The following is a 16,625-nucleotide window of genomic DNA, read 5'->3' on the forward strand; positions in this document are numbered from 1 at the left end:
CGGCAATTTATCAGAAGTTCCCTTGCACTATAAGCCCAAAATCAGACCATAATATTAGGGACAAATAGACAACAAAATCTAGCTGAGACACTGCACATATATTGTTGGAAAATTATTAAATGAACCCTTTCCGAATTGCTGTTCTATTTATGGAAATAGAAAACCAGAGTTATGAAAAAAATAAGATTTATAACTACAATATGTGCATAAAAACGCTTCTGCACTTTTAAAATGATATATACACTTAGAATAATACATACATTTAAAGTAGTAAAAGTACTTTCTGGATAAAGCCTAATGGCAAAGAGTCAGCATGGATCACGAAGAATTACTTTGCAGCACATCTGAAATCATGTTGGATCTAACACTGAATATTCTGCACTTCATTTTGATTTATTTAAATATGAACAGATCAGTACTTTTCTGCATTATGTCTTAAAACATGTCTTGGGAGGAAACGGGGGGCTCCTGTCATGCATACAAAGCCTTCAGCAATCGTCTTCCCCTCTTCTCCAGCCTTAGCCCAAACACAAGCGATGTCAAATGGATGTCTGTGTTTTGTGTGTCAAAGAGTTGTCTTTATCTGCTCCACACCTAAAAATAGATGTTGACTCAACACAGAAAATGATGTGAATGACTAATATTCGCTTCTACAATCCTCTGTACATAACAGGAGACAAACTCTGAAGATTTTACATTTTAAGGTTTTTGGCAACTTCTTTATAACTTGCATGTTTGCATATAACCTTTTAAAACATTTAGAGAGAAGGCTAAAGAGAGGAGGTGGGAAATTCAGGGAAAGAAACGTGAAAAGGAGGTTAGATAAAACATCTACATCAACTGAGGCAAGCTCAGGCGGCAACGCATAACGGCACACATAGAAGTAACAAGCTGAGAAGTGTCCAGAAACAGAGATTAGTGTTTAAAAGAAAAGAAAATTTGGGGTTGAAACTGTTGTGTGCCCTAGTGACTTAGGGCCTTGTGGCCCATGAACTCTCCCTGAGGCAGGTGCATTTGAGCCGTGTAGTCACAGTTCCCAAACTTCCTGCGACGCACCAAGACCAACAGTTTTTAGGAAACTAAAGACCATGCTGGATGTTTGGGGCAGAGGGAAGCAGGGAAAACTAGGCTGTGCTTTCACCTGGATACCACGCATAAAAAATACTGTTTGAGGCTGGTGGTTTGGTGGTGTCTTATTTTGGCGTCTTCTCATTTTATTCCCCAAGCATGTGCCGCTGCAAAACTATGATATGATTTGGAGCAGGCTCTGAGAAGACCAGCAAGTTCTGTTCAGAAGCGGTCCAAGATTAGAGCAACCTGCCCGCAGCGTGAGGGCTGGGGTACAAAACCTGCACCCAGTCTGGGAGATTCAAGGTATGTTGTCCAACATACGCCAGGCCCAAACCAGTACGATTAACCCTCAAGTCCTCAAGAGCACTGCCACCCTGGAGCTAAGGCCCCTGCGAGTCCTCAAGAGCACTGCCACCCTGGAGCTAAAGCCCCCCGCGAGTCCTCAAGAGCACTGCCACCCTGGAGCTAAGGCCCCCGCGAGTCCTCAAGAGCACTGCCACCCTGGAGCTAAGGCCCCCCGCGAGTCCTCAAGAGCACTGCCACCCTGGAGCTAAGGCCCCCCCCCCGAGTCCTCAAGAGCACTGCCACCCTGGAGCTAAGGCCCCCCCGAGTCCTCAAGAGCACTGCCACCCTGGAGCTAAGGCCCCCCCCCGAGTCCTCAAGAGCACTGCCACCCTGGAGCTAAGGCCCCCGCGAGTCCTCAAGAGCACTGCCACCCTGGAGCTAAGGCCCCCGCGAGTCCTCAAGAGCACTGCCACCCTGGAGCTAAGGCCCCCCGCGAGTCCTCAAGAGCACTGCCACCCTGGAGCTAAGGCCCCCGCGAGTCCTCAAGAGCACTGCCACCCTGGAGCTAAGGCCCCCGCGAGTCCTCAAGAGCACTGCCATCCTGGAGCTAAGGCCCCCCCCCCGAGTCCTCAAGAGCACTGCCACCCTGGAGCTAAAGCCCTCCGCGAGTCCTCAAGAGCACTGCCACCCTGGAGCTAAGGTCCTCCCGAGTCCTCAAGAGCACTGCCACCCTGGAGCTAAGGCCCTCCCGAGTCCTCAAGAGCACTGCCACCCTGGAGCTAAGGTCCCCCCCGAGTCCTCAAGAGCACTGCCACCCTGGAGCTAAAGCCCCCCGCGAGTCCTCAAGAGCACTGCCACCCTGGAGCTAAGGCCCCCGCGAGTCCTCAAGAGCACTGCCACCCTGGAGCTAAGGCCCCTCTCTTTGGCCCTTCCTCTTCAGAGGAAGTTCTGCCGTTGACTTCACTGCGGCCAAGACGGCACCGGAGCATTCAGAGAAGCTGTACATGTCTCTGCAAAAATATACTCTGCAAACATCTTACCTTGAGAAGGGCACTGTCAGGTTTCAGACACCTAGAGTTTAACCTGCTCGAGGGATAATAGTTTAAAAAACACTTAAGAGACTTGGGTGGGGGCTAGAGATTTTACCTACTCCTCAAAACCGAGAGCTGCAAAATTAGTAAAGTTCCTGGGAAAAGAGCCAGGGGGTTCCTTTGGGTTTTCTCACACTGGCACGTTTATTAACCAAATGCCACATCACTGGGAACATGAAAAGTACGGGGATATGCAAAACCACTCATTCCAGAGCACTAAGCACCTGACCTGACATGTATACACACATATACACACGCATATCTATCTATCTATAAACACACACACGCATATATGCATACATATACGCATCCCTATATCAAAAATATTCTATCCCGTTCTTGCGAATGTCATTCAGACACACTGGACAGATATGCTGTGTACTTTCTCACCAATTCATCTACTCAGAGCACATATAAACACGTATCACTGCTCAGATCTATTTTAATTCCTCCTGCAATCAATCATTCAGGTTGCAGGGGAGCCTGGGCCACAAGCTGCCAAAAGCAGATCAGCTGTCTTTAATATCAAGGAGGAAAGGTTGCGAGCTGAATGGATGCAAGGCTAGCAATGTCAATTATTTATCAGCTTTTGAATCTTTTTCATCTTCCCTTGCGGGTCAGCCAATGACAATCGATTGGTTAGACCATGTCATCCTGCTTTCAAGCTATCGCTCAGTTATCACTGTGGACTAGGTGCATTCTGGATATATTAACTATCAAAGGAAGAACATACCCACCCTGGCCCTCCACCACAGCAGAAGTTCCCTGTGATGTAAAGTTATTATGGACATGAGCCAAAACATTTTGTCACTGAAGCTTGTGAAGCATTCAGTAAGGATGATGCACTCCTTACATTCACACTTTTCTCCCATTAAAGAATTGTTTTTTGCTCACAGCAGTGTTAGGGCCCTATAACGAAATACTGTGTTAAAAAAGGAAAGAATATGGAAATCTGAACCACCACAAGAAATCCAAATAAATGAGCTGGGTTATACCTAGCTACTGTTTGGCTAAGGCCTTTCTCAGCATGGAAGTATTTGTCTGCTCATACGGCGGTTGCAGGTCTAATGATGGTGTTATATTTCACTGCATAAGATCATTCTGGAGTTCTTAGGTCAAATTTGCAAGGAAGATAATAAAATATTATCTAATTCATTTTATGGCTCACTAGCCTCCAATGTTCATTTCTATAAATATACACATAGTAACAGTGGGAAAAAAAACACATTTGCAAGGATATTTCTCATCTGACATTGAACACCAGTTAGCTTGTGTAAGTACTTCTCTTCAGTAGTTCTCTCTTAAGAGACTGTGCTGCTCTCTCTAAACGCTATTGGAGACAGGTAGGGGCCAGCATTTCGTAACTTCCATGAAAATGCACAATTATTCAGTTTGTGAGCATGGAAAAAATCTGCAAGTTAGGGCAGTTATTTTCCCCATTGATTCCTACCCATTTTCCTGACTAGAAAACTTCTTGAAAAATTTCTAACCTCCAGACTCTTAAGAACATGAGTTGATGCAGCCTGGCCTTTGCGAGCCAGCAAAAGCACCTAGAGGCATGAAAACATCCCACACGTCTTGAAGAGGAAAGGCTCGACACTTATTGACAGCCATTTAAACGCTGACACTCAACCATTTCACTACTGCTCATCTTAAAAGATGCCTTCAGCTCCTATACTAATCCTGCGCTTCTCAAACCCGAAGTTCATCTTCAAGACTCCTCCCAAAAGTAGGTCTAAATAGAGCAAGTTGGAAAGACCTCAGAGCCTTCCGCCTACTCCAAAGCGGAGCAGCACCAGCACCACCTTCCACTGACGTGATGTGCTCTGCTGGCAGAGGTGCCCTGCCTCGGTCACAGCACCTGCTGACAAGCAACCTCGCAGCTCCTGTCCTTTAAAAACAGGACTTTTCTTCTTCGAGAAGAAATCTGCATCCCACTCTGCACCTAGTGTTGCTAATCTGGGGAATGCGAGACCAGGCAGGAGCCTTTAATCAGAGCGTGCTGCATGGCAGCGCAGGTGTCCCCAGGCCACCAAACCAACCAGCTGGCAGCACTTCTAATCCCCGAGATGCATCTCCAGCCTCTCGCAGGTAAGGTGCAGCCGCTGTTAAATGACTCCCTGGGCACCTTTCACAACTCACTTGTATAACCTGCTCCAGCGTCAAAGGAAACAAACAACTTCATAACGACCGTAATAGTTCTGAAAGGCTCCACTTTGTCTCTTGGCATGACAAGCCCACTGATGTAGGATTTCTTGCATGATCTTGCATGAGTCACTTAATTTTTTTTTTGCCCAAGGTCCAAATATGTAAGATGGGGAGCTGCAGCCTCTCCTCTTGCTTGTTCCACCGTAAAACCCTGGAAGCACTTAACGATGGGCCAAAGAGCTCCACACAGGTAGGCAAGTACAATCCTACTCGTGTCACCTACACATAAAACCAGGGAACACAAAATAAATTTTGCCTAAAGCCAGAAAATATAGTAAGGACAGAGAAGAAACAGATTGCTTACAGCCACTTCAGGGCCCTTGTCCATGCCCCTTCTGTGCAAAAATTCAGGTTTGAGAAACCCTCCTTTAAAAGCTACGCACTTCGTCCAAACACACAGAGAAAAGCCTCTGGTCCAGATGCCGAAGACCAAAATCTAGTGTATCTTCATGCCTGCAAAATGCACTACTTTCTCCTTCCTCTTCTCCAAGTCCCTGGGATGGGGGATGGCAGGGAGGTGACAATGCACTTTACTGTTGAGTGATTCAATGCCATTTTACTAGGATTAATTATGATTGCAGGTAAGATACAATGGTCTATCCCACCATTTCAGGAAAGACATCCATAGATAATAACCCAGAAGCACTCTGGCTGTATCGAGAGCAAGGCTAAGAGAAATAATTGCTCTGCTCTGTGGAATGAAAAGGACTCATTGGCAAAACTGAAGCAGTTAAATAGAAATCTCGATTAAGAACAGAAGCACAAGACTAATAAGCACAGGCGCTCTGGTGCATGCTGAAAGCAGTCAAGCCAAATTGGAATTTGCACAAAACGTAGCAGTGAAAAGTCCCGTACATTAGAGCGGCCAAATCAGTACGGACACTAGGGTGAAGAAGAATTTGTTAACAAGCACTACAAAGTCCAAAAGGTTACACAGACAGAGCCTCCTCCTCCTAAAGAGCAAAAATATGGCAAACTTAGTTGAGTCTTTCCAGATCTGTAGCATCTTTAAAGCGTCCTGTCCAAGGCTTTATTCTGGGGATCTGCAGTCTTAACAGACAACCCCTCTTTTATGGTTAATGGGCTACCACACAACAGACCAAAATGATTATCTTAATTTTAAAAGGAACTAAGAGGAAGGAATACATCCCAATCTACAGCTTGCAGATGGCTGTAATCTAAGTTTTCAGGGAAGGAAAGGTGTGCATGCTCTTTTACACCTCTACCCATTACAAGACTTTACTGGAGCTTAAGAAAACCAAATGCAGCTGAGAGATCAGCAGTAAGAGCATGCTGGGTGCTGCACCTGCCCAACTGGAAACGTGATGCTGCACCGCTGTACCCGAGGGTGCCCAACGCAGCCATTTCGCTCTCGTCTTCACCACAACACAGTATGCCCAGCTCCTCCCAGCATCTCCCACTGTAAACACGGCCAACCTCCCAGACCCTGCACATCCGCTTAGCCATAACGGCTCAACCTCCCTAAATCTCCGTATCTCCATATGCCCTCCCCACGCTGCCCGGCCTTTCACAATATCCCACTTCATTATCAGGAGGAGAAGCTGCATACGGTGGCCGGCCACGCGACCAGCGAGCCCCTGGGCAGCACGTGGTGCTGGAGGCTCTCGCGGGCCAGGGCAGCAGCAGCATCCGCAGCCTCATCTGCCTGATGGACCAGGCAGGTGGTCCATTGGGCATCTGACGCTCTCACGCTATGTGCCCCCGCGCTCGTCCACGTGCCCATCAGCCGCGCGTGGCACCACGTGCGAGGGTGGAAACCAGAGCACACTGCCGAAAAACGCAGGGGGGCAGCTCTTCAGCAGAGCACCACGCTGCTGGCATGCGACACGGGAGCTTCGCGTTGGGCTCTCCCAGCCTGCCAATAGCTTTCTGGCCAGAATTCAAATAGTTGGTTTTAACTTTTCAAGCCCTAAGCGGTGTGGGGCTGGACGAGGAAGGCGCAGCATCCCTCTCCGCCACGCGCTGCTGCGGCGAGGGCTAGCGGCCTGGCTCCTGGTTCGAGCAGCGGAGGGTGGCGGGGCCGTAACAGCTTCGGCCTCCTTCCCGGCCTCGTACTGCCAGCGTCTGATGCAACCGCTGATCGTGATTCGAAGGCGATCTTTTCTCTTGGGTATGACTTTGCAAGACAGATGCAATCTGAGATGGCTATTATTTGGTTATCCTGCAGCAACTGTCTGTAATTCTGCAAATAACTACAAGAATTAACATGGGCAGATTTAGAGACTGAATTTTATAATATTTGACTATTGGTCAGTGAGAATAATGCCCGAGAAATAAAAATAAATAGCAAAAGCTGGGAGCAATAATGTTACTAATTTCTATTTCCAAAAAAAAATCCAAGAATATTTCCCCCTAGTCTTACTCACTACATTTTAAACTAGCACCATCTTGCACTATTGATCCAAACAAATGACAGTAAGGCAAAAGTAAACATTTTGAACTAACAATAGGAAATGTTAAATACCAGTAGTTACATTCCACATTAATTATTCATTTAACCGGAAATGTATAATAATTTGAGATGCAGAGAAAACCTCTGGCCATAGTGGAACGATCATATTTGTTTGGTATTTAATCATCTAACAGATCTAATAAATTTAAAAATTGGAAGAAATCAAGGGCTTATTAGACCAAATTGGACTCTTTCTCTTCTCACTGCAGACGCTTCTTTCTGGTCTGACAGTTTTCACAGCATGCTGCCCACTTCTGCTAGAGAAAAAACAAACCAACCTATTTCTCCAGCGACAGAGAAAAGGAAGGAGAAGGGGGATCCAACACTGCACGTTAGGTGGTCATTCGCTCTCTTTTTAATTTCAAGCCTCCTTTCAAAATCCTATTCTGTCCTTGCTCTAACGTCCTCCAACATGAAGTCAGATCACCTGAATCACCACGTAAACGGTAAAATGCTTCCTTCGCATCCTTTCAGATGCTGCTGTTTTTCCAGTGCAAAGCAGCACAGTTTAAAGTCTGTACCCCATGCATCACACATCTTGTTTTCTTTCTGATATTTGATGCAACTGAATTGCTAGGCAATCTTCAACAGCAGCAGTGACCTTTCATGTGCTTTTATGGCTGGGCAAATTTAATTTCTAAAAATAGATTCAATTTCTGGAATATGCATTTACTTCAACGCATGCTGTATCTTCTCTCGTTTTAAACTATTTTGTAGAATTATGTAAAGCTTTAGCTGTAAAAATAAAGTGAGGTTCTCTTCCCTCACAAAACAATGATGATGATGCCACGAAATGGCGTGAATAAAATATGCACTATGATCAGCTGAGGGGGAACATAGCATGTATAACCTATTACCACCAAGCGCATAACACTCCCTTCAATGCTTTCCCCAAACAGATATTCTGTAAATAGTCACCTCTCGACTTTGACTTGAAAGGGCATCATTGACTTAAATAAAATGCACATAAATATTTTAGCTGCTACAGTGAAAAGGGATTATTTATTGTAACACAATAATAAAAGAACATTTCTTCAGTTATTTTAGTCTGCACATCTGAGTGCAGACTGTGCCTAGCTGTTTTGCTGATCCTGCTATAAAACCAGTTCCTCCTGTGAATGCACGGCTATTTTGCAAGGCATCAGGAAAGAGAGAGCACATTAAGCTGCCACAAAAATGTTACAGAAAGTAAAAGGACGGGATTTGGAGGCACATGCTGAACTTGGAGCTTTTTAAAATCTTGCTCCTTTTGAACTGGAATTAAACCTTATAGGGTCAAAAAACGAGTGCCAATATGCCCCCAGAGCTACCTCCCGTTCAGCCTAGGCGCCAGGAGAGCAGAGCGCAGGCAGGGCCCGTGTGAGCAAGCAGAGCCAGCAGCCGGGCCAAGGGGACCGCGGCAGCGGAGGTCCCCTGCCCCTGCCAAACGGCTTCCACAGATTACCGCTTCCGCACCCTTCCAGTGAAAACAGCTTCCCAGCAGAAGGCAACCAAAGAAACTCTACTTGCAGAGGCACCGCTACGCAGCGTGCGGCACATGGTCAGAGGCCAAGGGCTCAACCTAGCCATCGGCATCACACTGCAGATTCATTCTTGGGCTTACAAGCAAAAAGAATGCATTCAAGAAGCCAACAGAATAACGTACTCGGTGCTTTTTCAGCTCAGCGTTATTCCAGCACTTAATCAAACGTTTTCCAGCCTAAAAAAATGACTAGGTACTACCAAATCAATTTCTATATGCTCTTTATGAGAAGCTTTTTTTTTTTTTTTCATGCTTAGAAACTGCACTTTTTAATAAAGTGTAAAGGGCACCTAGCTCAAAAAAAAGCAATGGGCTCTGATAATTTAATATAGTAAATCCATGAATTAAAATATTTCAGCCTTACAATGAATCACAGTGAAATGCTGGAAGGGTAGGGGCAACAGACAAGCTAGCAGAATTTAGCAGCGCTGGGTATGATTTCTTAGTCCTTTGCAAGACTTTTGAATTTAAGTGTAGTCTCCTCCAACGACCCAGGTGCTGCTGGGAATGTTGAAAATGTGATTCATAACTTCGTTAACGTGAACATTGGGAGACCTCCATGCACACCACACAGTACCCAGGGAAGCAGACCTAATTCTAATTCTAAAAGCAATATTATGATTAAAACAATGGAAAAAAAACATTAGGATAAGGTGAGGTAGCAAGATGCTGTTCTGCAATTTGTGTTTGTGTTGGAAACTGCTGATTAAACATCCACGTGCACAAAGCCCGGCTATTTAAAGCAAAAAGTGCTTTGGGTTAGTTTTAGACGACCTTGTAAATACTTGTTTAAATAAGCTGTTTTACATACTATGCATTTCTTCCCAATCACTGAAGAAATTATGCAACTCCTGTGTACGTAAAGTCAGATCAATCTCTCGCTTGTTAAATTTTAATAGCTTTCAAGAGCCCAACAAAATTTCATGTACTCTATAAAAGTCTACTAGTTATTAATAAGCATAAAATAAACCCAAACCTAATAAACTACCTGCCATATTATATAAAGTGAATTAAAAAAGTCACAGAAAAAACATTCTTCAAGGATGTTTTAGCATGCCAAGTTCCTAACGAATACAAAACTTTCACTGTAAAAGATAAAGCTATGCTGAAAGGTGTAATAGCTTATTTTGTTTTATTCAATGTGCACAAGAGAAATCTAAAATAATGATTTTTGGCTTTGGATTTAGTTTGGTTTGGTTTTTATGTTTGTTTGTTTTTTGTAGCTTACATGTCTCCTGTAGCCTTGGAGTATCACAAATACAACAGCACTGTTTTCGCTCACAAAGCAAAAAAAACTGAGATGTGAAAACACAGATATTTTAAACAACTTTCTTGCTGCTCAGCTTTCCACTGCAAGTGGAAACTGCAGAGGCTAGGCATTACATTTCCACCTGCAGCAGCTGATAAGACGGTAGACATTGCTGCTTTACCTTATGTATTCTTAAATTTTTTCTGTGTATTAAACTGCATAAAATCCTGCTGTGAGCATTTTGATATATGGCACACACACACATGCACATATATATACGGCATGGACCTGTTCAGATATTTGAAAACACCGTTCGCTATATAATCCATACAATTAGTTTATCTTCATTACATTCAGCTCAACTGTCACTCAATTTTTGACTAATCAACCAATTCAATCAGGAAAAATTTGCCTGAAACAATCCTTAGAGGTGCACAAGAATTCAACAAATATTTTTGCCTTAGGAAACAACACTTGGCCCAAACCACAACTTTTAGTGAGAAAGGGCAAGTACAACTAAATTATCAGCCATACAGTATCTTTTACAAGATATAAAACTACCAACATTATTGCACAGATATTTTCAGAAGTAAAAATTCTATTTATATCCAACTTTTTTGGCTTTGAAATAGAAATTAAATACAGAAAAAAAATTAAGAAAATAGCACAAATCAAAAGCCAGCATTCTAAAACAACTGAAGCTATTTCAGTTAATCTAAATCAGATTTGCTATTTGTTCCTTTAAAGCCTGAATATTTGTCAGAGTTTGGGATGGGGAAATTTTCTGTAAGCTATTTTAAAAAAGCTTCATCAGCCATGCAGCAAAAAATGTGACAGTGTAGAAATTTGCTTTTCTTGTGAGACCACTAAAGAAGGTCATTGAATAACTAATGGTCTATTACGACAATGAAGTGAGAGACTTCAGTGGGATCACTAATCCCTCTTGCTTTTAAAAGAATAAATCAAACTAAGCATGGGAAAATTGAAAAAAAATACTGTTTTTTGAAAATGGTACACTTTAACTCAAGAGAAACAGGCTTTCAATACCTGACAATAAAATGAGTGTCACTGAAGAAGAATTTATGTCAAACTATTTGTCATTAAAACCACCCCAAGAAAATGTGTAATTGTTATTTATGAACAATCGCGTATGTCACCTCTGTTTATGTAACAGTATCACTATTGTGTTTTATTCTACATTTAAATCCCACTGCAACATGTCAAAGATCTCCCTGTTACTTTTTGCCCCCTAACAAATACTAGCAATTAGGAAGAAGAGAAGTGTTATCTTCTGCTCATCCTTCCATTGCTCTCAGGATGAGCTGTTAGCTGTGCCCCTTGCAATGGGAGATTAAAATAGTCATGACACTGCCAGAAACTGTTTCAACTGTTTTCTCCTCTTTGTGAATTTAGCAAAAGGCTCTTTGTATTGTCTTACCTTTATGGTTTTGGTCTGGAGTCTGAGTCCATTTAAAGTGTTAATGGCTTTCTCTGCATCCTTTGGATCAATATAGTTAACAAATCCATACCCTAAACTCTGCCCTGTTGAAACACAAGAAACAAAAAGAAAAAAAAAAGGACTTAGTATCTTTTTAGTGTATGAACAATTTCCAAAAGTGGGATCAAAATTGTTTTCCATTGTTCATTTTCAGCTGCTTTCACCTATACTCTCTATGCCATTCTTAACCATTTCATTACCTTCTTAATACAGCAGAAGCCAATATACAAATTTTAAAGTTGCTCTGTAGTTCTACTTCAAAACCCCTCTGCTCCCTACTCAACCCACTCTTCTCCAATAGTTTACTGAAAAGTGTGTAACCCAAGGGTTGACATCAGCAGAATTATATAGAGTTTGGTGCTGAGTTCATAATAAACATAACTGGTTGACCGGCTAGAACAAAGAATGAGGCTATCACTAAAAAAGGGTAAGAAGAACGCATATAATTTTGCTACTGTTTATAAATAACATTATCAGTTTAAAAAAAATGCGAAAATTAAGAAATAGTGCTATAACATTAGCCTTAAAGCAGCTGATTAAGACATTCACAAAACCAGTTACCTACTATCATTTTATTGTTTGGCACGCAGTCAGTAAATAAGAGGAGAAAGGACAGATCACATTGCACTAGGATAAGAAATTGTGTTAAATCTTTCCTCAGTGTATTGGTGATGATGGCAAAACCGAAACAGTACAACAACTGCTGCTGCACACGGGGTGGCAGGAGCCCACTTTAACCGCCCAAATCATTTCAACAGCTCTTGTTATACTAGCATGATTTGTGTTTATGTCTGTAGTAGAAAGAGAAGACCTAGTTAATAACTCGGGCAAGCATCATGGAACTGGCGAGGCAGCGCTGTTAACACCGGAGATGAGCATTCCCACCAGGTAGGGACAAAGCCGCGTGCTTGTATGGGACAAGGAAAACCTGTACCAAAACGATGATTTTCTCCAATTCCCAAGCACCAATTTTGCAAGATCAACAGCTTCCAGATTCCCTCCTCTTACGCATCCTACTGAGGACATTTGGAAAAGACAGTAATTCTTGTGTTTTTTCTTCACGTACGTATGCTTAAGAGCATATAAACACAGATAATCAGATTTCAAAAACAAGCCAAGTCCAAGCAGGCAGGGAATCGTTTGTGTTTCAGCTACCCCATTCCCCATATACTTCTACAGTGTGTCTGGAGACTACCCGGGCAAAACACAACCTGCCTCTGGGCTCTGCTGTACGCAGGGATCGAAGTGATTCTGCTCACAAGCAATGGAAAAAGAGAGCACGTGAAAAACCCTCCCAAGAAGAACAGAAGCGCTTGTGAAAGTGGCTTGACAGAACATTTCTGTCTATCTGCGGCAGTGCTGAGTGGCAACCCAGCACCTTCTTGCATGGAGAAAGCGGAGGTTGTGAAAGCAGCTGCCTACGAAGTGCCTGGATGAACCTGGGAGGCCCAGACTCTGCCACCGAAGCACAGAGCTTTGGTACTTTCTCTCCTGGACTACAAGGAAGCCTCTGATCTTCTCAAAAATCAGACGCCACCAGAAGTACAGCATTTGCTGAAACACAAATACTGGAGGTGCTTCTGTCTTACAAAATGAGATCAACACACTAAAAGCTCCTAACCGTGTTATGGAATACCTTAAAAATCCACAGAAACAGTGTAGCTCATTCCTAAAATGCCCACATGCAGAATGACGGAAAAGAAATGACTGTTTTAAACTACTCCAAGGCACAATTTCCTCCAATCAATTTAACTTGAGGAAAAGCAGTATAGTATACCCATTCTTCCTGGAGAGCTCAATCACAACAAAAATATTTTTACCCAAGTTACATGACATGACCAAGAAAAGATTAAAGTCTGAGCACGAAGCCAGCAGCAGAAATACTGTAAAGATACTTTTCATACTGTGCCTTCCTCATGTTCTTGCTTAACTAAGACAATTCACATACTCTGGTTATAGTGCATCTGAACACCTCAAATCCTTAATATATTTAATCCTCAGCATTCTCAGGAATAAGGAAACCATTCTATAGGGAATGAATCTCATTTTATGGAAGAGTAAGGGAGGTGAAGACATCAGGGCTTGGATAACTGGAGTTTACATGCCTACCTTTCCCATTAATTGCCCATCAGCCTTCGGAGATGTGCAGCTAATACAAGGAGCTAACTCAAGGCCCCGGGACTTGCATCAGTCTGCCTGAACATGAGCTTAAATGTCCTGATCACTGTTACCACTGAGGCACACGGCATGACCAGCTTCTAAACTACATAAAATGATTTTTAATAATCTCTCAGAGGAACATCCCCACTTCTGTAAATAATACTGCAAGAAAGAGCCTATAGATTAAAAAAAGAAAACATTTATAGATAACAAACTACAGGGAAGGGAAATAATGACTATACAATAAAAGAATGATACAAAAATTTCACAGATCATTCGCTCCCTTCCTTGGAGTTCTCTAGTAACATTACCGAAGTTATTTAGATATCAGCATCTCCAATCTTCATTACAAACTGGAAATATAAATATTTTCTCCAAGGTGGAGCATAAAGGGTACTAAAATGAACAGTCATTTGTATGCATGGCTGCAGAACTTGGCTTAAAGAAAACAATTACATTGTCATAAAGTTTTGCTTAGAATAACAGATATACAGAAATATGATTTCCTCTCACTAGCATATACTCTTGAATATCATGAAATATACAAAACTTAACAGAATTTAAAGTTTGCTATTCATATGTTATTGGTTGTGATTTTTGTATCAAGTACAGTAACTACTATATTATCTGCATTATATTCTCACACTGTAATTTATCACTTCAAAAAGTTAGCAATGGTCTACTCAGCGTTCTGAAAGCTGAATTTAATTCAAAAAAAGCTCTAACATTAATCATAAAAAAAAAAAAATCCACCTTTGCAGCCCACTGAAATGTTGGTGCAGTTGTTTCAATTAGCAAATTCCTATTGGCTGTACTCTGCCGTATGCTTCATTGCATATTAGTGATACCGGAAGGAGAAATTTCTTCCAGCTAATAGCATGCCATTTCAGAAATATCTTTTTTTTGATTTTGTATTTTGAAGTGGTCACCTATGAACAGCCTCTCCCCAAAACACTACCATGAAATGCACAAAGAATCCTCCCTCTCTAATAGCTCAAAAATCGAAAAGAAATTTCCCAAAAAGACATTTTATGAAAAGCTTTATGACTGCTGGCAGACATCATAAAGTTTTAGTGTACTAAACATTTACAGCTAAGAAACAAACAAGAAAGATATATCCAGCTAAAAATACTACTTTCAAATTATCCTCAAGAGCAATACACCTTATGTCAGACAAAAGGCAGACTATAGATATGAAAGAACTAAAAATTGTTACTGGGAGAGAAACAAGAGAAAGATTTGTTCCAGAACATGGTGAAGCAACACGAATTTTCATATTTTTTTAAATTATGTACTTTCATTGCATGCACTCAAGAAGAGCAACATTTCTTAGGACGCAATCTGGCAATATGAAGCAAGCAGCTGGACCTCTCAGTAGGATGCCACACAGACACTGAAGTTCATTCCCATGCTACACTTCCCAGGAGCAGGACCGTAAATAGTAAATATTTTCTGTGACTTGGAATCCACCACTTCATTGCACGCTGTGATTCAGTAGGGCAAGCACAAGTATTTCTACATGATCCTAAAACAATACCTTTTTATATCACCCTTACTGCAGCTCTTACAGAATCTTTTACTCGACCTGGGGAAAGTCAGTAGAAGACCTCCTATGATCTGGTAAAGAATTGGTCTAAAGTTAGCAATAACACGGGTAAAAATGATCATGACTTGACATATTTAAAAACATGCATGCAAAACAAACTGCAAGCTAATGTTCGTACTTCATTCTTTAGAAGGCTCCATTTTACAGACCTGAAAACCACTGAGATTAAAACGAACTGAGAGAAGGTCTCGTTTAATAACATCCAACCGTACACCCAAAAAGCTATAAATATAAAAAAGGCCATGCCAGTTAAAAACCTTAGATCCTCTATAAGCCAGTCTGCTTAAGCCAATTCCACAGATAAATTACAAGAGATTAAAGGAGAAACAGAGAGAAGCCAATATAAGCTAGAAGAGAAAATCATAGGAAGTTGATGAGAGAAATGAAAACCAGAAAAATCTCTGGCTAGTAAAGGTCAGGATAACAAAGAATTTTTTTGGACTATGGAAAAGATGTCTTAAAATTCATGCCGATTCATTAGTGGGTGATAATATCAGCAACAATGCAGAGAAAACAGATGTGTTATATATACACCTAAAGCAGCTAGATGCAGTATTAACTAGTAACTTAGGGGGATGTTAAACAGCAGCTCCTAAAATTGTACACATTTGAGTTAAAAGACATGGGTTACTTGCACAGAACAGCTTTCAAAACGATGGGCAAATGGCTCTTTTGTGATTTTCAATAGTTCTTAAAACACTGAACAAAATTCCAAGAGCCTAGATGAAAGACAATTTTGTAGTGAAATGTGAACAGGGAGGACTGGGCGACCCAAGTAATCACAGGTCCATCAGTCTAATGCTGAGCAAGGCAAAACTACAGAATACTCGATAACTGGACTCTAATAATAAAGAATTAGAGAAAGGTAATAAAATCAATGTCAATCAAATTAGGTCTAAGGAAAATAGATTCTGTCGAACTGAACTGACATCCTTCTTGATGAGATTACAAGTTTGACTTACAAATTTTAAGAGTATCAGTGTAATAGCACTGATATACTTAGTCTTCTACAAAGCACTTCACTTGGTACTGCTTATTACTAGATCAAAACAAAATTAACATGGCACACATTAAATGGATTAAAAATTGGCTGACAGATCTCTAACTGGAAATGTGAACAGGAAGTCATCAGAAAGACGTTTTCCTACTTGTCTCTTTTAGGAAACAGCTCTTGGCCCTAACTTAAGCTGTTCAACATTTTCCATCAATGGGTGGAAAAAACAAACTCCTCAGTCATGAAGACTGCAGACAGCACAAAGACTGGAGGAAAGAAAATCAGCAAAGAGGACAGAGCAAGGATACAAAACAATCTAAAATCCTCAGTAAACTGCTTCACAAATGCAAGATTATTTCCCTACAAACCAAGAATCCTGGTATATTTTTCAAATGGGGATCCTACATAGGAAAACAGAAATAGAGGGTGGCAGATAATCAACCACATCTTGGTTCTGCAGTGCTACCA

At 41.8% G+C, this 16,625-nt stretch overlaps 1 protein-coding gene across 2 annotated transcripts in view; it reads right to left on the bottom strand.

The window, feature by feature from the left end:
- The window catches only part of ELAVL4 (ELAV like RNA binding protein 4), a 62,624-nt gene that overhangs the window by 7,554 nt on the left and 38,445 nt on the right, over window positions 1-16,625 (bottom strand). For both annotated transcript variants that reach the window (XM_062580988.1, XM_062580987.1), the window contains exon 3: window positions 11,338-11,441. In XM_062580988.1, coding sequence (XP_062436972.1) covers window positions 11,338-11,441 — 104 coding nt within the window. The remainder of the gene's footprint in view (window positions 1-11,337; window positions 11,442-16,625) is intronic.

The sequence above is a fragment of the Rhea pennata genome, chromosome 8, assembly GCF_028389875.1.
Source record: "Rhea pennata isolate bPtePen1 chromosome 8, bPtePen1.pri, whole genome shotgun sequence".
NCBI classification, from domain to species: domain Eukaryota; kingdom Metazoa; phylum Chordata; class Aves; order Rheiformes; family Rheidae; genus Rhea; species Rhea pennata.